This window comes from Acanthisitta chloris, unplaced genomic scaffold, assembly GCF_000695815.1.
Source record: "Acanthisitta chloris isolate BGI_N310 unplaced genomic scaffold, ASM69581v1 scaffold8990, whole genome shotgun sequence".
Taxonomy (NCBI): domain Eukaryota; kingdom Metazoa; phylum Chordata; class Aves; order Passeriformes; family Acanthisittidae; genus Acanthisitta; species Acanthisitta chloris.
Window position 1 is genome coordinate 6,704 of NW_008653302.1, and position 27,747 is coordinate 34,450.

A 27,747-nucleotide genomic window follows, 5' to 3' on the forward strand; every position below is an offset into this window, starting at 1 on the left:
ATGTGCATTAAATGCACGTACTGAGGGAAGAATTCATTTCTACTTCTATACTTAGAATTTTATCAAGAGAAATAGTGTTTCCTGTTAATAGTTCATTAAGTGGAGAGCTGGAAAATGCAAGAGGAAAAGAATGTGTTTTCACTAGTTTTTTTGCCATCTCCTCCTGTGAGCAGCCTGCCCTTGGGAATTGAGGGTAGGACTCTGGAAGAAGCCTCTGCTCAGCTGTCAGTAGTATGTTTTGGGTTTGCTGTTGTCAGTGTAGTTGTGGAGCTGTTCTAATTACTGCTTCTAATTGCAGTACCTTGGTTGTGAAGCAGAAGTTGCCAGGGGTCTATGTTCAGCCATCCTACCGGTCAGCACTAAGTAAGTTTAAACTTCACTTTCAAATTGGTTTTACATATATGTGTTTTGAATTTCAATCACTCAAGCCAACTTTGTCTCTTGCAGTGTGGTTTGGTGTAATATTCATCAGACATGGGCTCTACCAGGATGGTGTGTTCAAATTCACAGTCTATATTCCTGATAACTACCCAGATGGAGACTGCCCGGTAAGTGGTTATGTCTTGGGTTTTTGTTTTGTTCTGGTGGTTTAAGTATGGCTTTTTGTTAAAGCTAATAGACCCACTAGTTTCTCTTCCCCTTGAGCTCGTTTTGTTCAGTTGGTTGGGCTCATTTGCAGTGTCTTGTACATATTTGCTTATATCTGTGCAGGAATCATGGTGCTCTGATTACTGGGACTGGTGTAGAGTGAAGTTCCTGAGGTTAGGTGCATTAGAGTGTTAAGTAATCAACCAGTTCTTTACCTCCACTCTTGGTTTGCTACTTCCTCAGTGGGAAGTAGACATTGAAACACTTAGGGGCATCCGAATTTTGAGTAGCAATGTAATGGCACATAAAATCCAGACACCTGTGCTGTGCTTGCTGTAGTACTGTAGGATTTCTTGCCTGTCTCTGCTGAATTGCATTGAAACAAAGAGCTAAAAGAACTTGAGAATGTGATGAAACAAAAGGAGGAGGAGATAGGTAGCATGGTGTTACCTCTCATCTCTGCTTTCTCTTTAGGGAAAAGTTTTCAAGTTATTAGTTCAATTAAAAAATAAATGAATGATTTTTGTGGCAGTCTGGCTCTCCAGTCATCTAACAAAGTGGCAGTTATCCCTCATGGCCAGATTTGTGTAAGAGGAAGATGTGGGGGCAGATGCACATAGCTGCTGTAGCTGAGAGCAGGTTGCTGTGTCAGGAATCTGTCTGCCTGGTGTCAAGTTTTATGTGAAGCTATCAGCTTTAAAAGGACAGAACTAGTAGGAAACACTCTTTGAAAGGTTAGACTTTAGTATCTCTCAGCCAACCATCATTCTGTTGTTAGAAGAAGGATTTAGAACCTTCCTCTTGAAACTAAGCTCTTGTTTGGAAGAGTGTGTAACACTGGAGGAAAGCAGCTGTGCAGAGCTGAAGGCTCTGGTGTCACTGCACAGTGTACTTAAAAATATGTTGGTTAAAAAAATATTGATTGTCACTCAAGTATGCGAAAAGCTTTCAGTCACAAATAGCTAAACCAGAAAAACTCTTTTAATCTGATCTTATCTGATATTACCTGTGTTGGCACTAGTGCCTGTGCAGTTAACTGGATTAGTTTCCTGATTTGGTGATAGCATGTGAGAGAGGACAAGACCCTGCGTGTCACACAGGTGTGTTGGGTTACAGTTTCACAGCTGGTGCAAATCACTTGTGGTTACTTCATTTTAATACAGTAACCATTAGTATTTGGAAGTGACATGTGACTCACCTTCACCCAGTGGTGTTAGCATTAGCCTTGAAGTTGTCATAATCACTTTTTTTTCCTAATGCAGCGCTTGGTTTTTGACCTGCCTGTCTTCCACCCACTAGTGGACCCTGTGTCTGGTGAACTGGATGTGAAAAGAGCATTTGCAAAATGGAGGTTAGTGGTAACATATTGAGGTGTAATTTGAGAAGTTTGTTCCTTTCTTCATCGTGTTTTGTTCTTTCCAGGCGAAATCATAACCACATATGGCAGGTGTTAATGTATGCTCGAAGAGTCTTCTACAAGATTGATACAACTAGTCCCCTGAACCCTGAGGCTGCAGTGCTGTAAGTATCTTCCACCTGTACAGACGTGGTCTCAAGAGATTCTTGCATAGACTTGCAGAAACAAGAGGTCTGTAACACTGTTTACTCATGATCTCTCTCTCCAGACTTGGTTGCATTAGGAACTCGAGCTGGGGCTTTGCCAAGTCTTGTCTGTGCTTCTAGAGCAAACTCGTTGCTCCTTCCAATTACTTAACATTCCTTCCTTCTGTTTTGCAGGTATGAAAAGGATGTTCAGCTCTTCAAAAGTAAAGTGGTGGACAGTGTCAAATTATGCAGTAGTCATTTATTTGATCAGCCCAAAATAGAGGACCCCTATGCAATCATGTGAGTACCATGAGCAAATGCACCTTGTCCTAATGCTCTGAGAGCAAGTTTTGGTGTGGTTCTGATGGCACCTTTTCTGTGCTGTGCTGACTGACCTGGTTTTCTTACACTCATAGCAATACTTTGAATATTCCAACCCTAATTTCATTCTGTTTACTATTGGGTGAAGTCCCAGTGGACAATAAGCTGTCCATGAGCCAGCACTGTGCCCTTGTGGCCAAGAAGGCCAGTGGAATTCTGGAGTCTGTGTCTCTGGAGATACTAAAAACTTGCCTGGACACAATCCTGTGCAGCCTGTTCTAGGTGAGGGGGGTTGGACTAAGTGACCCTCAGAGGTCTGTTCCAACCCCAACCATTCTGTGATTCTGATCTTAAATATAATCAGGCACTTGTGTTCATTGTTTTTTCTCTAAGCAATCAAAATTTAAGAAAATCTCAACAACCACCAAGCAAACCGCAGAACAATCCAAAAGCCCCAACATTTTGTTGAAAATATCCATGACAATGCAAATTTAGTTCTTAACTGTATTTTAAGCCTGAAAACTCAGACCTGTGGTTTAATTGAAGTTCAACAAACTAAACCAGGGGCAATTGCTGCTTTCTGCTCTGTCTGTGCTGTAGTTCACAAAACATGCAAAGAATTAACTATATTTTCTCCACAGTTTCTCTCCGTGGAATCCAGCTATACATGATGAAGCTAGAGAGAAGATGTTGTCTCAGAAGGTATGTGCAAAGTCCAGATTCTCCCTCTGGAAAGGGTTTATTGCCTGATAGGGGAAGAAAGGTTCTCTGTCTCTTTGTGTGCTAGGCAGACCTTATTCCACCCCTGTTTTGGATCAGCAGGCATGCTGGAGCTGATTTGGCCTCCTAACGAAGCAGTTATGTCACTGTTCTAACTCCAGTGTGTTAAGCAATTAATCACTTAGCCAGCTAGAAAGCTTTGTTAGTACAACTCTTGGCACATTGGCAGTTTTGGTTTTTTTTCTGTTTATGGATGGAAGAGGGGGAAGGAGGGGAAAGAAGAGATTTCCTGACTGCCTGTTAGTTTTTCCTGCAGTTCTCATGGCTCTTAGCACTTCTGCATAACCTGACAGTCCCTGCTGCTTTGTTTTCTTCTACTGAGAGATCTTTGATTATTGAATCAAGGTTTCAGCACTTTGTTCTCATTGTAAAGTTTCTGAAGCAGCATAAGCACAGTCCCTTGCTCACTTCTCTAACGCTGCTCATTTCTAATAAGATAACAACTCACTGAAGGTGCTGAGAGTTCCTTCTGTCACCAAGTGCTCTTACTGACATAGCAAGAATGTGTTGGCTCATGGAGCTTTTACCTGAGCAACACCTTTGGGTTTGGTATGGGGCTCTTTGTGGGGTTTTTTGGTTGGTTTTTGAATTCTTTGCACTTGACAAGAGCTGGCACACAGCTGTTCTGAGTCTGTGCTGAGTGGCCTGACAAGTCAATCCACTTAGAGTGCCTACAGACTCTGAGATACTGGCTCTTATCTTTGCTGGACTGACAAGGAAATGTACTCTCAATGTTTTAGTTACTGACTTGGGCTAAAGCCGTGGCATGGTTTGCTGGGTTTTGTAGTTAAAAATGCCTTTTGTGGTTTTTTTTTCTTTGTCAGTCCAAACTTCAGTCTTCCTCACTGCAAGCTTTAACTCATGTTCTTGCATGTCTTCTGGCATGAGTGAGGTTTTAAAATTGATCTTAACACAATAGACAGCTGCCTGTAGGCTGTGTGGCAATGCTCCCAACTGCCAGAGTCACATCAGAGCCTTAGAACACACAGGAAGATATTTTGATCAAATTCTAGTCCTTGATGTTCTTATAAAAACTTAAGAAATCCTTTTGACACTTTTGTCTTTCTTTTTTCTCTTTCTCCCTCATTCTCTACCTCCTTTCTTATCCTTTGAGTCAAGGACCTAAGAGAGAGAGATTAGGTCAAGGTGCTTGAAGTGGAAGGGGTATGATGTTGTCTGAGGCTGATAGCAAGCAATGACTTTTCATTGGTCCTTTTTATTTGGAGATGCATGTTAATTTCTTTGTAGGTGAAAGCTAACAGCTTCAGTAACTATTGTGTGCAGGTACTTCAATCACTGGAGTCATTTGTTGAATGGCTCAACTTCTGTGCCTGAGGAGATTGGTGCCACCATGTCACTGTAGCTGAAAACATTCCCTTCCATCCCTGTAAGAAGCAGCTCCCAAATCCTCCTACAACCCTCTATTCTTGTTTATTACCCAGGAATTTCTATGCCTTGGGAAACAGCTAGGCCATGCTAGAGCTGTAGCCCAGGAGGGGCTGTGATGTCTCAGTTCCCTGCTGGGCACGTGGCTCTTGTTAGGTGATGCCCTGTGAGCTGCTTGGGAGACAAAGGTGCCACCGCCAGGCTCAGGCATAACTGATCCCTCTTTGCTGTTGTCCAACAGGTTGTGGCAGCTCTGTCACACCTTTTGCACAAAACATAGGGAGGGGCTGAAGTGCAGGTTCTGTTTCCTTGCTGACTTACTGTGTCACATGAAAGGTTTTCCATGGTGTGACAAAGCCTCCTCATGCAGCTATCACTTTCTAGAGCTCAGTGTCACTACAGGTTTGGCATATACAATTCCTGGTATTAAAAAGCCTTGCAAGTCACTCTGTTTCTCTGACCTGCTAGACAGGTGTGTAATTTACTGATCTCTTAAACTACTTTTAATCTGCACATAGTCCAGGTTGCATCTTTGTCCCTCAATCTGAAGCTTTATTTTTTGCCTCCTGAATTGCAACAGTCAGTCTCAAATGTTTGTGGCATTGTGTTGGGTACTAGTAATTGTTGAAGCATTTAGCTGTGATAAATGCTAAGGGAAGGACCATCCTTGGAAAGCATTAAGAGACTCCTGGGTGTAACAAAGGTGTCAGTAGCTCCTTTGCTCTGTCAGTTTGGGTTCTGAAGCAGCAGAGGGGTGAAATGCTTCCCGTGGCATCAGAGGCACAGCCTCGGGTTAGTGATGGGAGTGTTTGGGTTTGGGTTGGCACTTGGTTCTACAGAGCCAAGAACTGTGGCCAGTAGCAGTGCCAAAGGTAATATGGATGGAGAGGGACTTAAGAGGGTTTGGGTGTCTAATAATTCTGACTGTAACTTTGTTCTCCCCAGAAGAAGCCAGAAGATCAGCACTGCAAGAGCATGCACGTCTCTGGCCTGTCCTGGGTGAAGCCTGGCTCAGTGCAGCCCTTCAGCAAAGAAGAGAAGACGATGCCCACTTAGCTTTTTTGGACACTGGTGCACAAAACACTTTCTGTGGGTGGAAGGAATGTAACGTTGGGAGAAGCAGCCAAGCAGCAGTTTCCTTCTTGACTGCGGATTAGTTAAAACCGAATGGTAGCAGTGACTCCAGTAAACCTGGTCAATGGTTCCTGACTCAGTGTTTTACATATGCATTAGGTTTTAAAGGCTTGCCTGGAGTTTGGAAGTCTCTCTTGAACACTGCAGTACTTCTACCTGAATACTGTCTAGGGTGGGTAGTTCCTCAGGGCTCTGAAATGCCTGGAGGTTTTGGGTTGGTTTTGAAGCTTTTATTTTTTTCCCCCTCCAGGAATAGCAATTTTTTAAGAAATCTTAAATGACTGGCAGAAATATTAGTATTGGGAATATGATGCCAGGGTTAAGCTGTGTTCATGTAAACTAATATAGCAGAGTTAAACACTATATTTAATGGTTTTAAATACTTTTTTGGTTCTATTGTAAATATGTTAGGGTTTGAAATTGTAAATAGATGGTTCATCGACTCCATTTAGCACTTTCCAGAAGTAAAGCTGGGGATGGACTTCTGTTGTATTATTGATTTGTAAATGGATGTTGTCACTCAAGCACACATTAGTCTGACAGGGTGAGCACAGAAGCTCAGCTAGTTAGGCTTCTAGTACAGAAACACTAAATCTAAGCTTTTAATGGTGGTCTCTAGAGCTAATAAAGTTTAGAGGGTTTTAGATTCCCTAGGTGTCTGGGGGATTGCTTAGGGTAGTTTGGCTAATGTGTGTCACTAGTGACATCTTAAAATAAAAAGAAACGGTGACTTAGCTTTTGTCCTGTGTGTCTATTGCAGACATTTAGCAGAGACTGGGACTGGGGTGGAGACACATAGGTACTTAGCTGCATATGTGTTTGGGGTGTTTAAGGGGATACCAAGAGCTGTTGTGTACTGAAGATTGGTTAAATACAATCTGTTCCACATACAGGAAAACCTCTCTAGAGTATGTACCTGTAAACTCGGAATCTTTTGATTTTCACATGAATCTTCCTAATGCCACAGCCTCGTGTGGTGCTTTGTTCTTGCCTAACAGGATTGTCCTAGCAGCACCTGAGTGCTGACCCTTGCAGCTGGGCTGCTTTTCTGTGGCTCCTTCTACCTGTGCTGATGGCATTGGTGGTAACCCTGCTGTCCTGGAACGAGTGGTAGTGACTCACGTGAACGTGCCCTGGTGTTCTGGGAGGGTGGGCAGTGCTGCAGGGTGTGGTTTGGGCTTTGTGGCTTGGCTTTTGTGTGTTTTGCTTTTACCTGACAAGCTAAATTCACTTCTCATCTAGCAACCTTTCCCAGTTACTTTTGAGGAAAGAGACTTCACAAGTAGCTGCTGTCATACAGCAAAGGAGAGGAAAAGAGGTCTCGGTGGCACTTGCCTAGGTCAGTGTTGTCTTCGGTGTGGCATTAGCCTCTGTATTTTGGGCACCTGGCAGGGTATGAAGTATTTAAAGTGCCTTAGAATTGTCACATGCCTGGTCTGAACTTGTAGTAGAAGACAGAAATGGAGGAAGTGATGTGAAAGCTGAGTTTGTATTGCCTGGAAAGCAGTGCTGTGTGTCTGTCAAGGAAACAATGTGGGAAAAGTTTTGGAGGAGGTGTGTACTGACCTGGGGTGTAGCCACTAAAATACCGTGAACGTAAGTTCTGTTGTTGCTGTTATTTCTCTCAAAACTTTCTTGGAAAGGCCAAACTGAAATTTAAATGTTTCAGCTTTATCATGGGCCAAGTTCAGTTACAGGACTCAGTGGGAAGCAAGAGTTGGGCTCAGCCTTGTGCTGGGCAGGACTGGGCTGGGATAGTTCCTCTTCATTTAGTTTTATGATTATTCAGAACCCTCTGTTATAAATCACTGACTTGCACATTTCCTAAGCCACTCAGGTGAAGGATTGGCATAGAAGTTTAATCCCTTGTAATCCTGGGATGCTCTTTCATCACTCTGCAGCAGGACAGACAGAGCAAAGTACTGTAGCCAGTGCCCACTGGCAGTGCTGCTGCTGCTCCTGTTGCTTTAGGAAACACCACAGTTAGCAGAAACAACGCCCAGGAGGAATGATAGAATAATGTCATAAAAATGATGGTTATTTGAGTAAGTTCTGTTTGGCTCTGAGCTGTCACAGATACTTCATTAAGAAGGTGTTTCTGAGTATCATCTTTGAAATGCTGAACTCTCTGAAGAACATTTCCAGGAGACCTGTAAGTTACACCAGTGACCTGACCCTGCCGAGGCTGCACTTGGCTGAGATGATCGTTGCAGATCCTGTCCATTGATTTCCTTCTGAGTTTTGAAAGAAATAATTTGAAGCTACTTCAGTTTTAATTTTTTTTAAAGCATGTTTACATACCAGATCTTTTTCCTTTGGAACACCTCTGAAGTAGTTGGTTTTTTAGCATTTGTTTCAAAGCATAAACTTTGAATTGTGCCTTTATTTACAGTTGAGGATTACTTAACAATTTGGTTTCAGAAAGGGACAGAAGCAACAGCTGATGAAACAGTGCCAGAGCCACTAGGTAAAACTGCAGGGGAAAACCCAGTATATCTATAGCTGTAAAAATACAGCACCAGTGCCTAAAGAGGTTCTTTACTAATGAATTTCTAGCAGAATTGTTGCCTTCTGATGGAGCAGCAGGAGGGAACACACCTGGAACCAACAATAACTAAAGCAAGGCAAGAGTAAATCCCTTCCCTCAGGGTGTGACCATCAAACCAAGTGTTGGAGAGCTGCAGACTAAGCTTTATACATACAATGCTATTTTTCTCCACACCAGAACATAAAACTGCGAGTTTATAAAGTCTTTATTGAAAAATACAATTGCAATATTTTCATACAAAGTGAAGTAAATGGTACAGAATAACAAGAATTGTCTGATACTTCCATAAATATTTGTACAGAAACATCTACACAACTTCTGGACTTCAGCCTTTTTGTTATGCAGGTAAGAGTGAAAGATGCTTTTGTTTAACTGAATTTACAGTGGAATTAAGTCCTAAACTTTGCTATTTTTCACAAGGGCAGGAATGACTGAAAACAGAGCTTTTAGGTTTTGTTTCCTTAGAAAACCTTCTGGAACCTGAGTGTGCTCCACTTTCTGTGGAGAACACACCATCCCCAGGGGTGCACTGGGGTGTGTGGTGGGTAGAGGTTTAATGCTTTCCTAGCAGGTCTGGTATTTTGGAACTATTTTAAATGCAAGCAAGTAATAAGTCTAACACGTGCACCACTTGCTCCTCCTATTAGTGTGGGAGAGGTTTCTCCCAGGCAGCTTGGTTTAGTTCAATTTAAAAAAAATAATACAAACCCCAAAACCAACCCCTAGCCCTGTCCTTTAATAACAAAATACCTCAGTAATGTTTTAAGAGATGGACACCTCTGTCCTGCTGCTGAGTAAGCAACAGAGCCAGAAGTGCCTGGCTCTGCAGAAAAGCAACAAGCATATAAAATTCCTTGGAAAAAAAGCACACATTGCTAGTTTCCTGCATTCATTGCTGCATATACATCAAGTCACAATGAACTCATAATGCCATTTCTCACAAGAGGAGCAATGGGCTGTCAGCTGGAAATAAATACAAAAGTCAAATTGGTTCAATACAGAACAACAGCTGAAGTCAACCTTTGCAAAACTATTCACATTTAGAAAGTGCCATTGCAAATATACAGCAAAACTCATCTGCCTTAAAACTGATGCTGCACAGCCCCAGGCAAAGTGCCACCCTGGGAACTCCAGTTGATTTTTAAAAATTGCACAGCTAATACCAATGGAGTAACACGATCACCTCCCTTGGGACTGCAAGGGGCCACACCTTAAAGCCAAACAACAAGATGGTTCTCAGGGGCACATAGAACATCCTGAATATGGACAGAATCCACCCAGACACAGCTTCCTTCAGGGCTCAAACCAATGACTCCCAGTATCCCTTTCCAAGTAGAGCTAGACTTGGCTGGACTATTACTTGTAAGTTGTTAGTTTGTGGCGGTGGTGATGGCAGGAACCGAGACAGCCATAGGATTCTCCTGTGTTGTCTTAACCTGTAACTGTCTATCCACAGCTAAAAATGGTGTGAGGGGAATGGTTAGCGCAAACAGATGTAAATACCTGGTGCAAGGTGTGTTAGGGATGTTCTCCAAGCAACAAAAAGCTCTTTGGCTGCTTTGGGAAGGCTTTGGGAAGGCTGGAGATGTGTCACTTGCCTGGTGAGTAGCTGACCCAGGGCCTGGGCAGGTGGCAGGGTCGGGGGTGTCCTCCCTGGCTGGGCAGGGCGGTGGGCTGAGCTCAGGCTGCTGCAGACACTTGCAAAGGCTCAGTGGGTCCAGCCCAGCCCCAGGGGCAGCAGAGAGGGAAGAGCTGTGTGGGCTCAGTGAGACCCTCGGTCATTGGCCACGTCTTGCAGTCGTCTCAGCAGAGCAGTGTGGTTCTCCTGGCAGATTCGCTTAGCTGGAGCCTCAGTTCCATCTTCTAAGAGAATTCCTCTCTTCTTGGTTGGTGTTTCCCCAGTTCGAACCATGCTGTTAATTTCCATTAGTCTCTGCAGGGAGGAGTGGAGAAAAAGTAGGATTAGCTCTCACTGTGTTGTGACTGCCACAGTATAACATGAACTTTTGTTAGGTGTGTTAGAAGGGGCTTACATAGGCTTTATTTCTGGAGATTGGTATTGTACTGCTTGTGCCATTACCAGAGTACACAGAGTCTTACTCAAACTCAAGTGTGTCACTGCATGGAGAGCTCAAAGGTCCATCTAGATTTACAACTCAGATAGCTGAGCTGACAGTTGGATGAGCATTAGGTGGCAAAGTGCACGTTGGACAAGGCAAACACAACACTGCGTTGCACAATCTGCTCTAATTTCACTGCCACAAAGAAAAGGTAGAAAGCAAACTGAAACCCTTCAGTCTCACCTTGGAGGGACTGCTGCTGAAGTAATAGAATATTTTCTCCTGAGGAGAGAGAGCAGGCTCGTTTCTGTGCGGGGAGATGTAGAGGGGGTGGTTCTGGGAGAGCTGGACCCTGCGCGGGGAGCTGAGCCGCACGAAGGGGTAGGGCGAGAGCGGAGGAGACTCGGTCTGTGTGGGAGAGAACAGCATCACTCATCAGCTGCTGCCCCACCTGAGGTCACTGCAGCAAGGCCTTAAACCCATCTAGGCTTGTCCACCACATGATCCCCACAGATGTACAACAAAGGTGAGTTTTGTCATCTTCTTAAACCAGATGAGTTATTTTTAAATTCACTTTTCTAACCCTGAGGGTGGCAGATGACATAGCTCAGTGTTGTATATTTCATACAGGAAGGAAAACAGCAAAGAGGCACTGAAAGGACTTAATGTTTTAGCCACAGAATATGTCCTTGAGGTGAAATTACTGTCATAAAAAGAGAACCCCTTGAGTTTGCTTACAGTGAGGTTAGCTAAGGAGACTTCACCGCACGCTCAACAGAACAAGTTGTGTAATAACAAAAAGCACAGGATTTGACTTACTGCATTCGAAGTGTATTTCAGGGCAAACTCCTTAATCTGCTCGATGTAGACGTTGTTGTAGAACTGGATGAGGTCCCCTCGCTCCTCCTCCTCGGGGTCGTTCCCGGAGAGCCGCGGGGGCGTGGGGGGGGCGCTGCCCGGGTGGGGCACGGGCAGAGTGCTGCTGGAGCGCATCACCGGGCTGGAGTCCCTGCTGGCTGCAAACCGCACAGCACGCTCCTCTCAGACAGCTGCGACACCAACAGCCCTCCAGACTGCTGCTCACAGGGACTGCGACTCTGCTGCTGCTCTCAGTGACACTAATTCTGTTCCCTGAGCCTCCTCCCGTACGCAGAGTGTGGTTAACGACCACCATACAGCTCAGCAGGGGCACACACACCATTTCTAGCTTCTTACTGGATAAACTGCAAGTGGTTTCTCTGTGTAATTTGAGTTTCATCACAATATAAGGAGAGCTCCATTTTTTTTCAGCCATTTGTGCTATACTTTTAACAGTAACTCCTTGTTGCCACCTGGCACCATTTTAAGTAAGGAATGGTCTTTCAGCTAGTAGCAGAAATATTTGGCTTCGTAATACATCCTGCTGATTTAAAGTGGGAAGTTGCAAAGTGTATAGAACTCTTTTCATCCCCTTCCTGCCATCTCTCTGTGCAGAAAACATTAATCCCTACAGCTTAGACAATCATCTGTTAAATATCTTGAAAACTGGTGGTAGGAACACACAGCATCACTACTTTGCTTTCCTTTATGAACATTAACTCAAGGGAAATGTGCCAGTTGATGTCTCAAGGAAAGAATCTTTGGAGCAGCTGCAATAGAAGCTGTGGGCAGTGTTCCTATCTCTGCAGCCAACCAGCTGCTACAAAAGAAACTGCTGCAGCTCTGTGGCTGTGATAAGAGTAACTGAACCCAGGCTAGCCCTGATATGCTCTAATTCTGCAAAGACTTATCTTTGGTATGCAAGGTGAACTCACAGTGCAGGCCACAGCCAGCATGGGAACCCTCCAGGGTAAGTACACGTGGGGAGAGATTCAAAACTCTCCAAGTGGGTGCAAGGTTAGCCCTTGAGTTACAGCAACTCTTAAATGTTATCAACATGTTCCTAATTGTGTCCGAGTTTACCAAAGAAAGAACTGCTCAGGGCAGGATGACACAAAATCTCTTACCTTATGTACACTGTTTAGGAAATGGGATTAAAAATTAACCTCTGGAAATGGGGATCACTCACATCGTTCTTTGTTTCTCTCTTTGCTGTCCTTCCTGTCTGTAGGGGAGTTCTGCTGGCTGCTGCTGTCGCTGCTGCCCGAGCGGCGGCGCCGGCGCCTGCCCTTGATCAGGACACTGCGATAGACCTGCAGGGAAGGAACAACAGAGGAAGGATGATGCAGGTCCCTAGCCAGCAAACAATATTCTGCATGGTATGTCTGCTTTCTGGAAACTTCATTGTGGGATCAAATTGCTTCTTCCAAGGAAAACACAGCCCCCTACGGGGAGTATTATCCAATGGGTATTGCCTCCTTAGGTTTTAAGTAAGGATATTTTCTGGTTTAGGTATGTTCAGTGTAAAAAGCTTTCAGTAGTGCAGGAGAATGGCTCACAGACTGCATCCATTTAATGCTAAATGTGACTCTGCACAATGATCTGTTCCAGAATAGAATTAAGGCATTAATAAACCAGATAGAACAAGGTTTACTAATCACTGCACTCACGTGACTCTTGGCCTGGGGCTGTGTCCGATAGCAGCGCATGATGTTCTGAAATGATCTGTCTTCCTTGGTAACCTAAGAGGGGATGGACACAAAAGGTTCAGAGTTTTTCTGCAGGCTTCTTCAGTTTGGGAGTGGTTGCATATGTTGGGTTTGAGTTTTTTGACGAATCCATAATCGTTGGATTATTAAGTATTAAAGAAGTTTTTTGTTTGTTTGCTTTACCTTTGTTTACACTTTACCTTAGTCATGACATAGATGGCACACATCAGCAGCTGATCCAAGTGTCTGTCCATCATGATGTCAGGGCAGTGCACCAAGGAATACTCAAAGCATGTCCAGATCTTTTTCCGCAGCTCATCAGACACATCGAGTTTGACGCAGAGATCCCTCAGCCGAACGCTGGCTAAGTGATACACCTGTTGGGATGGAGACTGTGCTCAGGGCCACAGCAAAACAGGAGTGCAGACATGCACACCCTCTACAACTGCTGAGCCCAAAGAAGAAAAACTACATTTAACTTTTTTTGCTTACGAGACACCGACATTCTCAGTACTGGTGTTAGTGCTAAGAAAACACTTGTTTCAAGCTTAAATTCTAAGTTGTCCTGAGCACAGGAACTACTGCACTGAATAAACCAGAAAGTCTCAAAGGTGAATCTCTTTCTTTGGGAAAGCTCTCCAGAAACTGGACACCTTTAAGAACCTGCTGGCCAAGTACAGAATCTACTCCACAACTCCTGCTGGGGCTGTGGTGACAGCCCACTCCTTTGCTTGTGAGAAGAGTCCTGCACAAGAAAACCATCTTCAGCCATGTGTATGAATAACTAAGAACTATATATATTTGCAAAATTACTGAAGCTTTACCAAAATACAAACTAAACAAAGCAAAGTTAGACCCAAAAAAGTACCTTTCTGAAGAAGAGTGAAAGTGAGCCCATCTTCCTGGGCCTGCTGGCTGTGGCAGTGGGGAACTGCTGGGTCTGCCTTTGCCCTCCAGGAGAGATTTGCTGCACAGCTAACTGGCCTGGTAACTGCAGTGCTGCCCCAGTCATCTGAGTGTTCAGAGTCCCAGCAAGAGTCTGGGCACTCAGGGGCTGAATGGGACCAGACACCGCTTGGGGCTGGGTACCTACATTTACTTGGACTGGGAAGAAAGTTATTCCTCCATTTTCATTGGCAATACCTGTAATTTAAGAAAGACAGTCTGAAATCAGAGCAAATTGTGTGTGTGTGGGGGTGTGCGTGTGGTTTTGTTCGAGTTTTTAAAAATAATCCAGTAATTCTTTCATTAACTGTTTGTATGTTTTGTATATTATACATTAAATTGTTTAACCAAAATACTTTGGATTTTTCATCAAGAGACAAGAAGACAAGGATGACGAGAGAACTCAGCAATGTGTATGAATAACTAAGAACTATATATATTTGCAAAATTACTGAAGCTTTACCAAAATACAAACTAAACAAAGCAAAGTTAGACCCAAAAAAGTACCTTTCTGAAGAAGAGTGAAAGTGAGCCCATCTTCCTGGGCCTGCTGGCTGTGGCAGTGGGGAACTGCTGGGTCTGCCTTTGCCCTCCAGGAGAGATTTGCTGCACAGCTAACTGGCCTGGTAACTGCAGTGCTGCCCCAGTCATCTGAGTGTTCAGAGTCCCAGCAAGAGTCTGGGCACTCAGGGGCTGAATGGGACCAGACACCGCTTGGGGCTGGGTACCTACATTTACTTGGACTGGGAAGAAAGTTATTCCTCCATTTTCATTGGCAATACCTGTAATTTAAGAAAGACAGTCTGAAATCAGAGCAAATTGTGTGTGTGTGGGGGTGTGCGTGTGGTTTTGTTCGAGTTTTTAAAAATAATCCAGTAATTCTGGGGGGTGTGTGCGTGTGGTTTTGTTTGAGTTTTTAAAAATAATCCAGTAATTCTTTCATTAACTGTTTGTATGTTTTGTATATTATACATTAAATTGTTTAACCAAAATACTTTGGATTTTTCATCAAGAGACAAGAAGACAAGGATGCTGAATTAACAAGCCTGAAAAGCTGCTGCACGATTCCTCTCTCACCTTGTACTGGTATGGTCACAGTTTGCCCGTTGTTGGCAGTAACAGTGGCAGTTGCCACAGTAACCAGGGTCTGGCCTGGCACTGGAGTTACTGACATGGTTTCAGGGTTCATGTTCTGCACAGGCACAGTGTTCACCACAGGCTGCTGGGAAACTCGTACTGGAGTTCCACTGTCAGAGGGAGTGTCATTATCAGCAAACAGTCGTCGTCTGGTGGGATTGGCTGTGGGAGAACTGTATCTGTCATACAGGGTAGCTGGAGGTGATGAAAGGCCTGTGCATTGAACACACACAGATGAGATAGATATATATTTATAATCCCTTATTATACAAACACATGACAGAAATCCAGTCAGAACCAAAATATGTCATGCAAAGCTCTTCAGGAAACATTTTTAAAAACTCCTTATGTCTACATGTGTGGTATACAGAGATGCCAATCTCCAACAATGCTGTGCTTAATGTTTTTCTAGGTGAATGCATTGTTTTATTTTTTCCATTGAAAAAGATGAGACATAACTGAATAGAGAGTGGAGCTTCTATTCTGGTGTAAGAATAAAGCAAACCAATTAGAACATAAATTGTGTGTGTGTAAATGTTTTATAAGAGACAGATATGCTGTTCACACACACAACCTCCTGCAAACACCCTATCAAAACAGTGTTTGTTCACACTGAAATAATGAACCCATTGATCTTAGACCTCTGCCTTCATTTTGGGATGAGTTACAACAGAAATACCACTTACAAATGCGTTTGCAAGTTCAAGCAGCTTCCTTACTTATGAAAATTCAGCCTAAGGCAGTGTAGTGTACAGCATGTTATGCTTTAATAGTCTCTCACCTTTTCCTAGTCCTCCAGTCTCAGCACGAACCTCGTTTATTCGCCTTGGTGTCAAGGGTGAACCTACACCACTGCTCCCAGCAGATTTCTCAAAGTACTGAGGTGGCATGACCTAAAACATTTATACTTTTATTAGAGTGTCTGTATCATAGCTTAACTACCTAGTAAATTTTTAAAAGCTAGTAGTGCATTACAAATTTTGAACAGCAAAACTCTATGGAAAAAACCAACAGTGGAAAACTTACACCCTAAGGCTAACTAAACCCACATAGTGATTGTGCTGCTCTGGGAGCTACAGCACTGCAATAGTCTTTCTGTGAGTACTTTTTACCATGTTTCTTGTCTAGTCATCTTTGTTCCAAACCTTCCCTCCCTGTCCATTTTCTTCATGGTTCTGCTACATCATGCAAACACTGGTTGAGAACCATCTCTGCTGCCTGTTCCATTTGGGATGTCCATGAACAGAGCACACTGCATTTACTGCTTTCTCTGCATTGCTGGGCTGTAGGGTGAAACTGAGACTGGGACATGTCAGGCCTCTCCTTCAGGGTATAATGTCTTCTCTCTGCCATCCTGTCTGATTACAAAACCTATGTGAAACATGAAGCTGTGCTCACCTCTTCACAAGTAGGAACTTTGTTTTCATTCTCTCGGATTCTGTCCCACAGGATGGATTCCTGTGTCCATGCCATACTTTCCAGGATCTGTTCTTCAATATGATTGAGGTGTTTCACTACCTCCCGACACAGCCCATCCTCTGCTCTGATGAAAACCTCAATTACCTGTCAGGTGAAGAATTAGGATCAACAAAACATACTTGTTCCATATATTTCTCCTTAAACAAACGTCTACTTCCAATTCCTGATTTTCAAGGAAGAAAAGACTCTTAGAAATATTAAGGCTGAATTACTGTGACTGAATCCTATGTTGTCATAGAGGTCAATGAACACTCATGATAAGCATTTTTAGCTATCAAACACATTACCTTATAGAAATGATAAACTGGAATGTCAAATATTTCAGTGATGAACGGGAAGTTTCCAGGTGGTTTATAGGTAAAGGTAACAATCTCAAGGCAACATGCCAGCAGAGACCTGTGAAACACATCTTGCTCCAGTATTGCCTGCAAGAGTTGCAAATTTTAAAGCTTAATTTACAGTGTAACTATACAACAAGAAAACACTTTTAATCCTGCCTCAACTAATATCACCCACCTTATAAAAAGCGATGTTATATCGTAAGAGACAGAACAGAATCCAAAATGAGCTGTCTTGACTCATTAAATATTTATCTGTGTGTTTGCAAACACAAATCATTTCTTGCACCCTTTTTCTTCCATTCAGGTGTCCTTACAGGCTACTTCTCAGAGATTTGCCCTCATTTTACACAGCTGACTATTCTGCTCTACAACTGTGTTCCTTTTTTGTTGGTCCAGCTTTAAAAACAAAGTGCAATTTGATTAGTTTTCCTTACAGATAAGTCGGTGTCTCCCAGTCTCCTCCTCTCTTGCTCAATGACTGACTCCAAGACCTTGTAGTACAGCATCTCAGCACAACGGAAATGTTTACTAGCAACATCTGCAGAAGTTTAAACAGAAGCAATATTTTGAAATGCAATAAAAAAGCATTCTATTCTTCATCTTAAGATACAGAGACAACAGTTTATTAGCTTGTGTGGCTTTCTATGCTGCTGTGGCTACAATAGTTTCAGGACTAAACCTGTTAATTTGATGCAGGAATCCTTGTCCTACACTGCACTGACTCGTGACCGCAGAGCAGAGTAACTTGCTCCTGAACTCAGATTTTGATAACACCATATATGAGAACCATCCTTACCATTGCTATAAGAGGTATTTCAAGCTCAGAAAAGACATTGAAAATTAAACCTGTATGGATCCAACTTGCACCGTGCAACAGAAAACACTGAAGCAACTAAACTGCCAAGAACATAGTAAGGCCTCATTAAGAACCAAGGTCAAGAGCATCTTCCTTATTTTTAATCCATCTTCAGTCACTTCAGATATCAAGACAACTTTGCAAATAATACTCTGTGTTTATACTGGCAGGATTTTAGTATCTGTCCTAATCCATCCTCCTCTGTAAGCCAAAACTGCTGTTGGGCTTTTAAAGGCTAAAATTACTCAGATTTTTTTTCACCAGCAAAGAAATCCATGACATTGCTGCTATTTTTATATTTGAGAGAAAAAGCACTTAACAGTGCTTTTCATTTCACTGCTGTAGTACCAAAAGTGTGATCAAATTCCAGTGAAGTTAAGGCTGATTCTAAAATTTTATTCCACATTAAAATTTGCTATGTCTTAAAAATACAGGGAAAAGCAAGAGAAGTAGAAAAGACACTTGTGCTAAAGCACAACCTTTAGGTAAGACTGTTAATTACAAGAGATCAATGTGTTTACAGGCATTTTAATTCTTATCTAGATAAGCAAAATATTTCCTACCTTTGGAAAAATTACTGAATTCTCCCTCAGACTGTGTGCTCTGGCAGTACACATCATGCATTTCTTTTACTCTGTTTGCAATAGCTTGAGAAGGATCTCTGGAACATGACCTGAAAATAAAAACTAAACATTTTCAATATACTATTCCTACCAAGACCAAAAACCCCTGGTTCTCTAACATGATGAAAGCATGAAAATGTAAATATGCTGCACAGTAATACAAGCACACCCAGATGTGTTTAACTGTGCACGGACTGTAAAAACTCCACAGCTTATTATTATTGTATATGTTGTAGTAAATATGCTCCTTGTGATGAGGAAGAGATATTTAAACAGCATTTTCCACGTGATCTAAAAATTGCTTTAAAATCCATTGTACCTGAAGCAACAGTTTATCTACATGAAGAACAGGGTTTCCACAGTATGGAGTGATTTGGTAAGCAGGAAGAAGAAAAGCCTTGAAAATTTTATACTAGTGGGATTAGAGAAGGTCAGAACTGTTGGGGTTTAAGTGGTGTATGTTCATACAGCCATCAATCAGCAGGGACAGATGTGTCCAAATAAAAACAACAGTCTTTTGAAATCTAAATGTCCCTCTGGCTTCTGTTTTACTCCAGAGCCTTTCCAGACTGGCTCACATTTTAAACGACACTGTTTAGCATTAACGTTATTTAAACTATTCAAAAAGTCAAATGATTTGTTTGGTTAAGCACTGAACTTACTTGAGTATTTGCTCCAGATTTTCACTGGGGGCATTTTTCAGCCCTGCCAGCATGGTGTGGAGGCGGCTCAGACTGTATGTTGCTATGGAAACAGGAGTCACATATGGGGTGTTCTCTTTGATGTACTTGCGGCCAGTGAGTGGGGTTGTGATCCTCAGGGATTTGGACTAAAAATAAACAAATAAGCACATGTACACTGGTATAAAACTTTTTGATAAAGGTCATAACCTAGAAATGTCAAACCTGCAGAATCCTTACTCTGTGTTAAGGGAAAAACCAGCTGGGAATCCAACAGCCCCAGGAGCAGCAGTGACAAGATTTGTCTGTGTCACTTGGATGTTTGTATCAAACAGTACTGTACAAACTGAGGGGAGGTGACCTATGCTGAAATACAGGTACTAGAAGTCCAGTGTGAAACAACTAAGCCAATTGAAAACAAACCAACAAAACCAAACCAAAAAACCCTCAGCAGTGCCCTCCCATCCCCTGAGTATCACAGGCAGCTGCAGCTCACAGGAAAAGTGTACTAAGCCACAGTTTCCTTTCAGCAGGTTTAACTTCTAATATGAGAAGCTCCTTCTTTTAGGAGCTGCTCCTCTTCATCAGACATAGAATTACTCAACTTATTCTCCACATAAAACAAGCAAGGCAGACCATGCCAGACTCACCCTGTCAAAATGCTGCTGCAAATTATGCTTCACTTGCACTCTTTCAGCTGTTTCTGTTGCTGTAGTTGTGTTCAAACACCTTGTTAGAGTCCCAATTTCTTCATCTGCATCCTCCCCAAGAAATATTCGCTCATCCAGATTCCCTACTGACAGCACATACTCCTCATAGGCCTTGTTGATGGCTTTGCTACAGCAGAAAGGACAAAATGGAGAAAAAAAAACACCTTTACTTGGGCTGCTTTGTTCAGCTCTTACTGAATGAACACAGCTCTGGCCTGTTGGCTGCTTCAAACTTCTTCCGACACTGATCTAAGCATTGGAGCTCCTTTACAAATCTACACTATCTTAAATGTGACAGTGGCAAGGATGTTATTCTCCCTTCATACCTGAGGGGTTGCCATTTAGTGCAGCTGCAGGAGGAGCAAAATAAAATCCTAAGAACTCGGTATTTGGCTAGAAACTCCTCAAAGTTTACACAGCATCACATCATAACCTACACTTACCATTTTTATTCTGTTTAAAAGAAAAGAAAATAATCCCTACCCATGAACACCACAGGCTGCTGGCTGGTGTTAGTGCTCAGACACAGGTAACAACACAAGTGCAACTGTATTCCAGACCAAACCACACATACAGTGACTTACAAGCTATCTCCAAAGTTTCCAGGATCTAGAAATCCAGTCAGATTTTCATCTTTTCCTTTCAAAAGCTGTAAGACAGTGAAGAACCAAGGATGAGCATTTCATTGCTTAAAAGGGTTTGGAAGATAATAAGCAAGGAGAAATTTCTCTACATTACAAATTTACTGACCAACCTTTTTGTCAAAAAGTTTCCGAATATATGGCTTCCAAAAATGCTCCTTGATACCTTTTGCATCTAAAACTAATCCATAATGTAATGAACAGAGTTTCTCAATGATGCAGGGAGGATCAGATGACACTTTGTAATCCTTACTATGAAAGTCTTCAGGTAGGCCTAGAATTAAAAATACTGTATTAATTAGTTTGGCAAATCCGTATCTTGTTTTCATATTAAACTTAAAATTCTATGCTGTGTAGCCTAGGTAGAGTGAAATTAAACCAGGAAACTAATTAGCTCCCTTGAAAGACTTACTAATTATGGAATGCTCACTGAATTGGATACTGTTATCAAGAGTCAGAGGTTTAAAAAATATTAGTTACTTAGTGATAAACATGAAATATATCAGTTCTAATAGAAAAACAAACACCTGTGAACTACAGTATTTGAGGTAACAGTCCCAGTTCACACCCAAAGCACAGCACAGGAAAGGCCAATATTGTGGAAATGAAATGCAAGTCTGGAAGAATTACACCAGAAATTCCACGGACACTTCTCACCACTCATTTGCATTTGTGGTTATAAAGTCAATCTACATTTCCATTCTCTTCAGAAGGAGAAGAGCAGAAATCCAGAAATGAGAGAGGCACATCTCATATTGGAGCACCAGATCTCTCCAGAGTGCTGTGTCACAACAACACTCCAGTCTGACAGTGCCCAGTGATGGCTCAGTCCTTCCTCACCCTTTCACTGACATTAAACCCTCATTAACTGACACTTTTACTTTGGAACTTCCTTCAATGGTACTTCCATTGTAAATCAGATTCTTGACTTACCCTATTACTGACAAAATTCACTGGTCTGTTACATACTACATCTGTACAAATGGAACTGTGTGGGCAGATATAGGAAACACAATTCCTGTGTATTTCAAATCAGAATTAGTCAACTTATTCTCTGCCACATAGATTCATACTGATTTCAGTAGCCTCAGAAGTTCTTGCAGACTTCAGATAGATTATCCAACATACCATTAAAATTAGGATTGAGAAGTTCTTTGCGGTTAGGACACTGGAGAGCATTTCCATACACTAGATCCAAAGCACATAACAAGAGATGGTAGGAATTGACCAAGTCATCACTGATCATAGGAAAATTTCCTTCAATATTAGAAAGACATAAGACATAAAATTAGCACAAATTTAAATTTGTTTTAACCAAGAAAGTGTTGATATTTGTATTACAATCAGTAATGCAGTCGTGGATACAAACACCTGGATAGAAACACAGCTGGTAAAGCAGACTCACACTTACTAAAACATAGCAAATACAACAGTAAAAAAGAGCATATTGAATTTAAAAGTTAATCTATACCTTAGTCCAACCTTACCAAAATGTTAATGACTTGTTATTGCAGGCTCCCTCATTCCCAGCAACCTGACTAACCTGTGCATAAATCACTTGAAGCAGCACAAACTGCATAATGCAAACTGCCTCAAGGAAGAAAAATGTGTTTCCACAGCTCTGGCAACACCAGCCCCACTGGTAAGGATCAACAGATCCTTACTGCAACTTCAAGGACAGGTATAAGTTCTTGAAGAAATCTATCATATACTAATAAACTCACTTAGAACACATCAAAATGTATCTATGATTAGAGAATTTTTCTAAATTATGCTGCTATTTTTCTACCAGTAACATACCAGTTTACTCAAATTTATATTAAATGTTCTCATTCCGTGTTTGTTAGAAGAAAACACAATTTTAATGTGGATAATTTAAACTATTTAAAATAATGAATGAATCCTGCATGAAATTTTAGATAATTGCTTTAATTAACACTTAGCAGTTATTTCCAAATCATGAAAGTTTCACAGCGAAGCAACGAAATTCCTCAATACTATTAGCAAAACATTAATCAATAAAATTCCCAAAGTAACTCTCACAAAATGGTTTGGCTTCACAGCCATGAGGACTAAATCACTGCTGTCAGCACAGTCAAAAATAAATCTCATTTCACATAGCAGTATTTCATAGCAATGATCTGCTGATGACATTTCAAGCAGTCCCTTCCACAACCTCCTACCAAGTAATAAGAAACAGTTCTCTCAGAGCAGCAGAGATTTTTTTTTCCCAATTTTAAACAAAGAAGAACAAGAGTTTAAAGACAAATTCTTACAAATAGTATGCAAGAAATGTAGTTTCACTGGACAAAGTGGCACCTTCAGCCAAAGGCACGGACACACCTGCCCTTTCTGCCTTTGGGAACCTGAGAATGGTCTGCACAAATACCCCAGGCAAGCCTGGACCTGCCACTGATGTGCTGTTGCCACAAGGATTATTGCTAGTCCTCAAAACACAGGGAACACAACCCAACACTAACACTTAATGCCTTAAATGGCCAACATTTAGTTTACATTTTTGTGCTGCCACACTTGAATAATCACTAATTTTACAGTTTATGTTTACTCTAAGTTTCTCTTTTTCTTGTCAAATCTAACTGAATATGTTATCAACACGGTATTCTCCACAAAGTTAGTTAGTGTGTCTGAAACTGCTCACTAATTGTGATGCAGCCAATTGATGATGTAGTTGCTCAAACATGTTAACTGATGATTTAGCACCAGGAAGACCCATAAAGTCCCTTTGCATCTTGTCAACTGCTCGACTTTCCCACAGAAGTGGGGACTTTATAGGAAAGAAAAATCTGTGATTTTTCAGACTGACCTACTTACTCTCTGAGCTGCCTGACTGTGCTAAAGAAGACCCAACTGACAGGGATTAAAGTACAGCAGTAACTCTTCCCTGGGCTCAGTGGATGAAAATCATACTGTTTCAGAGCTGTTTAGGAAAGATTTCTCTGCCCCAAGACAGTGGAACTGGCAGCCTATGGCAAAAAAGTATCTTCCACATAAGATGAGAGTGTTCAGTGCAGCACTCATGGCCCAGCACACCCCTCCTGACCTTCAGACAGAGGTGGTGAGGGCCCAGGGACGCTGCCTGCAGCCCTCTGCAAGGTGCTCAGTGTAGAAGGAAATCTGTACTGAACAAAACTAGTGCCAGACCATTCAGTATTGCTGCAGCCTACTCTGCCCCATCCTCAAAACCATCCAGCTAAGGAAATCACTGCACACTGCAGGAATTCACTTTCAAATTTGAGAATAACATCCCACCACACGCCCCAAAACCAAACCAAAAATTCCTCTTATCCTTGGAGAAATTAAAATATTTGTTTTCTTCCACTGGATGTTATACTATGAAAAAATATCACAAGTCACTGGACATCATCAATGGACCTGAATCTACAGACTCCTTTTATGGGGAACATAGGTCCTGTCTATTTTCCTCAAAGCACTGTTACCTGTACATAACTCATAGTGAACACTCATCCAAGCAATCCTCGAAAAAAGGCCTAAGGATGCAGAAACTCTAAGACACAAGTTTGACAAGGGAAGGTTTTAGAGTATATGTGCTATGACAGAAAAACTGAAGCTTTAAATGAGGATTTAATCTCGTTCCCTCCTGTGGCTTTTTCTCCCAACACTCATAATCAAGAAGAACCAAAATTCCCTACTGTTCTTACTAGCTTTGAGGCTGCTCTTACAAGAAAAAATGTACTGCAATGTACATATAACCTATGTTCACTGCATTAATTCTACAGAAGCATATTAAGGGAGGATCCTCTGACATGTTCCAAAGGAATCCAAGTGTTCAAGACACTTAGCTGTTTATGTATATCCTGCTATGTCCAAAATGCAAGGGGAAATCACCCTGGCAAGACAAGCACATGTAAAGCTATTCAGTAATGCACATGGATATTTGACACAGCTGCTGTGTGCTCATTTCTTTGAAAAGTTGGAGGGGGGGCAAAAAGGCTATCCAAACAATCAAAATAGTGTGAAAAGTATTAATATTCACACAAAATTTTATGATAATTATTTACTAGGTTGTAGAAACAAATTATTAAATCTTTTCAGTATTGCTGAAAGCTCAAGAAACATTTAAATATTCTTTTGACCCCAGTAAACATATATATAAACATCTTTGTTGATTACGGTGACATCTAAATACGAATTCACTAAGATTAATTTTTCCCCTTGGAATCACAACATAAATCTCCACAATACTGGAAACTTCATAAAAATATTACATGTAACAGATACCAAACTATCTGAACACACATCTCACCTTGGAAGTGTGGTAAAACACACAGCTGGGGAAATTAAACAAGAACACATTGCTCCAGGCTGTCGTGGGAAGGTCCCTGCTCCAAAGGCATTTCTGAGTTCAGAAATATCTGCACCTATTCCATGTTTTAAGGACTGATATAAAATAATGAATAACATAACTACCTCTTACCTTTTGCATGAACAAACAGCACCCAACAAAACTGGAAAACTTCAGTCACAGTACACGGCTGTCGCCTTTTGGGGGAAAACACAGCAAGAAAATACCCAGTAAGCTCAGTGAATCAGAACTGATGAAACATCACACAGCAGTCAGTAATTCTAGAGTAAAATTCAGCTTTACTACAGTGTGGCCAAACTCTTACCCCTCCCACAAATCCCTGACTAAAGGGAATGAGGAGCTGCATACAGCTGAGTGCAGACAGAAGTGGAGCCCCAGTCACAGTCTGCACATAATGACTTGTTTTCACAGCACTCCTAGTATGAACAGTAACCAAGAAACAAAGTGAAATATCCACAGGATCTGAAGAAATCCATGGGAGCTACTTGCTAAGCTGAGCTGTCCTATGAGCTATTAAAGCTATGCAAATTCTGTAAGGATCAAATTCTTCCAGCCTTTCCCATCTCAGAAATACCAGTATTTCTCTTGTCTAGAGGCTGGTTTGAATCTCTCCCTTTTCCCCATTCCCCCAAATCATATAAACTTAGCTGCTCTGGGATTTCCTGCACCCTGTCAGATCTGAGACTGAAAAAAAAAGATTAAAAAATTTACCACAAGCAAGCACAGACAGACCAACTGCCATACTGCAAACAACTACTATGAAAATACGGTCAAAATCCAACTAAAACACCCAAGAACTTCATTACACTTCCACAGCAGTCATACTGTACAGTCAGTCTGGAAATAACATAAACATACCTCTGCTTTCTTCCTCTCTGCTGACGAGGTTGATCTTCTTGAGGATACCTGAATATGTCCTGGAAAATGGGCTCATACTTCTTAAATATGACTGCAGAGACAGTAAAGTTTCTCTCTAACCTCTCGGTTCGTTCTCTGAACTGGGATGGGAGATTGGCCATGTCTTCCCACTTCTTCATCTTGTTAAAAAACTCAATCAAGCTGCAAATACCAAACAGGTTAGATCAGAAAGGCTGTTTGTTTTTCTTGCAGAAACATACTACACATTTTCAACAGAAGTGCAACTTCTACTGCCCAAACTGCTGCTAACATGATGGTGTTGCAAACGTGACAAGGAACTCGGAGCTAGACCTTCACCCAGAAACATGGATGAGCAGACAGCTCACACAATATTTTTAGATCCTCAGTTGATAACTAAGTTAACTGTACACTCACAGTTCTGGTGTTTCCTCATAAAGACAAAATCAGCCCCAGCAGTCAGATTATTCTAAAATAAGATTTCCTTCCTTTTTCTGAATAGTTTATTAACTTAAATAAAACAAACTCTGAGTTCCACAATGCTCAGGATATTCTACAAAGTATGAAAACTCCTAAGTTTTGGTCAAATGCACTTTGTATATTTGACTTTCATTCAGTTTTTGCTTATTTATCTACACCTTCTTTTTCAGTGTAGCAAAGATCACAGAAACAATTTATCCACATTCAATTCTCTGAATTTCTGATTTGGAAAACAGAAGTTTAAAAGGAACATTTCTGCACTGTTTAGACCAACAGCAATGCTCCAGCAGCAGAGGAAATGGGAGAGAAAGTGCACAAGAACATTCTCTTTTGTGCCAAACTACTAAATTTTTAGAAGACAATCAGATTGCTAATAAATAAAGTCAGTTGTTTAGGAAGCTTTTCTTCGTGCTTTAGGGACATAAACAATAGACACAAACCTGTTTATCAGATTCGCACATCACTTTAGTTTCATAAATGACATGTAAAAAGTGATGTTTTCTTACACAAAAAGATCAATTGTGTGAATGTTTCAAAGCCAATTGAAAATGGTTTTTCCTGTGAGAAGTTCACACTGCACACTCCAAGAACTGTCTCTTCTTCAGTGACTGGTTTCCCTTTCTCCTTTGAGAGAAGGAAGTCACTCTTATTTTGAGAAACACAGGACTTGAAAATAAGAGATTGACTCAGAACATCCTACTGAGTGAACGGAACTGCCCCTACCTCTGTGGCAATCAGCTCTAACACAAACATTCCATACACATCTGACACAAATTCTATCTTTAAAAGCAGGAAACAAGAAATACATTTAGCCTTTGTTCTTTCGGTTTCACAAGCTGCTAAGCAGCCTTGGAGATCTCATAAGTGTTTAACAACTAGCAAAAAGAAAAGTTACCTCTGTTCTGAGCAGCGCAAGATTCTGGTGAGAGACACATAATTTCCCTCAGCAGTTCCTCTGCTCACAGTTGGAACTGCTTTCCTGCAAGCCACGTACAAGGCACAAGCTAACCAGTGCATGTCGTTTCCCTGTGAATCCAAACATGAGGCATTTAAAAGGCTTCACTGAAAACAAAAACAAACTTTTCAGCCAACCTGACATCAGGGCGAGGAACAGTGTCCTAAATGAATGAAGTTCAACCAGTGACAAAGTGGATTTGTTGCTTCAAAGTTCTGTTGTGTTTTACGGTTTTAGCTACAGGAAAACAGGTGCTAAGCAGAGGCTTGTTTAAGTAGCTACTGTATGTGTAGCAGCTACTTAACACCGAACTGCATCGAAACTAAAATTACTAGTTACCACGACAAATTTCACACTTGACCCAAACTGTAGCAATACGATTTTAGTGTTGTGCTTCTCCTGTAACATTCTGTACTGCCCTGATGGAAGAAAGACTACAGTTCCTTACTGTCAGAACATTCCTTCGCCCTGAACAGACAGCGGGAAAAGAAAAACACAGTTTCCGTTCTAACCTGTATTACACAACAGAACAATCGGTTTGGTACCTGAAGAAATTAGTTCTAACGAAGAACTGAAATTTTATTCTTCCTCCCTGATCCAATACCAACATTTCAGCGGGCAAAGGACAGGTGAAACAAGGGAACGATGCTGTGGTTTCTTGGGCTGAGCGCACACCGCGGGGAGTGTCTGCCCGAGCATCCCAGTGCTGGCAGCGCTGAGCCCCGGTGTGACAGCCGCGCAGCACCTCCC

The 27,747-nt window shown here is 41.7% G+C and overlaps 2 protein-coding genes across 3 annotated transcripts in view; one reads left to right on the forward strand and one right to left on the reverse strand.

Annotated features, from left to right (window-relative positions):
• AKTIP (AKT interacting protein) overlaps positions 1 to 6,490 on the forward strand; it is a 9,402-nt gene extending 2,912 nt beyond the window's left edge. The window contains exons 3-9 of one of the 2 annotated variants that reach the window (XM_009080390.1): positions 299 to 363; positions 448 to 548; positions 1,851 to 1,939; positions 2,011 to 2,109; positions 2,326 to 2,433; positions 3,096 to 3,156; positions 5,566 to 6,490. In XM_009080390.1, coding sequence (XP_009078638.1) covers positions 299 to 363; positions 448 to 548; positions 1,851 to 1,939; positions 2,011 to 2,109; positions 2,326 to 2,433; positions 3,096 to 3,156; positions 5,566 to 5,676 — 634 coding nt within the window. In that variant the 3' untranslated portion in view covers positions 5,677 to 6,490. The remainder of the gene's footprint in view (positions 1 to 298; positions 364 to 447; positions 549 to 1,850; positions 1,940 to 2,010; positions 2,110 to 2,325; positions 2,434 to 3,095; positions 3,157 to 5,565) is intronic. The other variant, XM_009080397.1, reaches the window with a different exon arrangement.
• A 3,574-nt stretch (positions 6,491 to 10,064) lies between these two features.
• On the reverse strand, positions 10,065 to 27,068 carry RBL2 (retinoblastoma-like 2; the record flags this gene model as incomplete). Its single annotated transcript, XM_009080408.1, has 21 exons — positions 10,065 to 10,235; positions 10,606 to 10,770; positions 11,182 to 11,378; positions 12,410 to 12,533; positions 12,891 to 12,962; positions 13,130 to 13,306; positions 14,382 to 14,656; positions 14,952 to 15,224; positions 15,793 to 15,904; positions 16,410 to 16,574; positions 16,778 to 16,915; positions 17,266 to 17,369; positions 18,251 to 18,360; positions 18,973 to 19,139; positions 19,641 to 19,827; positions 20,285 to 20,349; positions 20,455 to 20,615; positions 21,470 to 21,598; positions 24,798 to 24,862; positions 25,545 to 25,745; positions 26,938 to 27,068. Coding segments are annotated over 21 exons (3,189 nt in total), but the record flags the coding sequence as incomplete, so codon positions are not given.
• Positions 27,069 to 27,747: the final 679 nt, after the last annotated feature.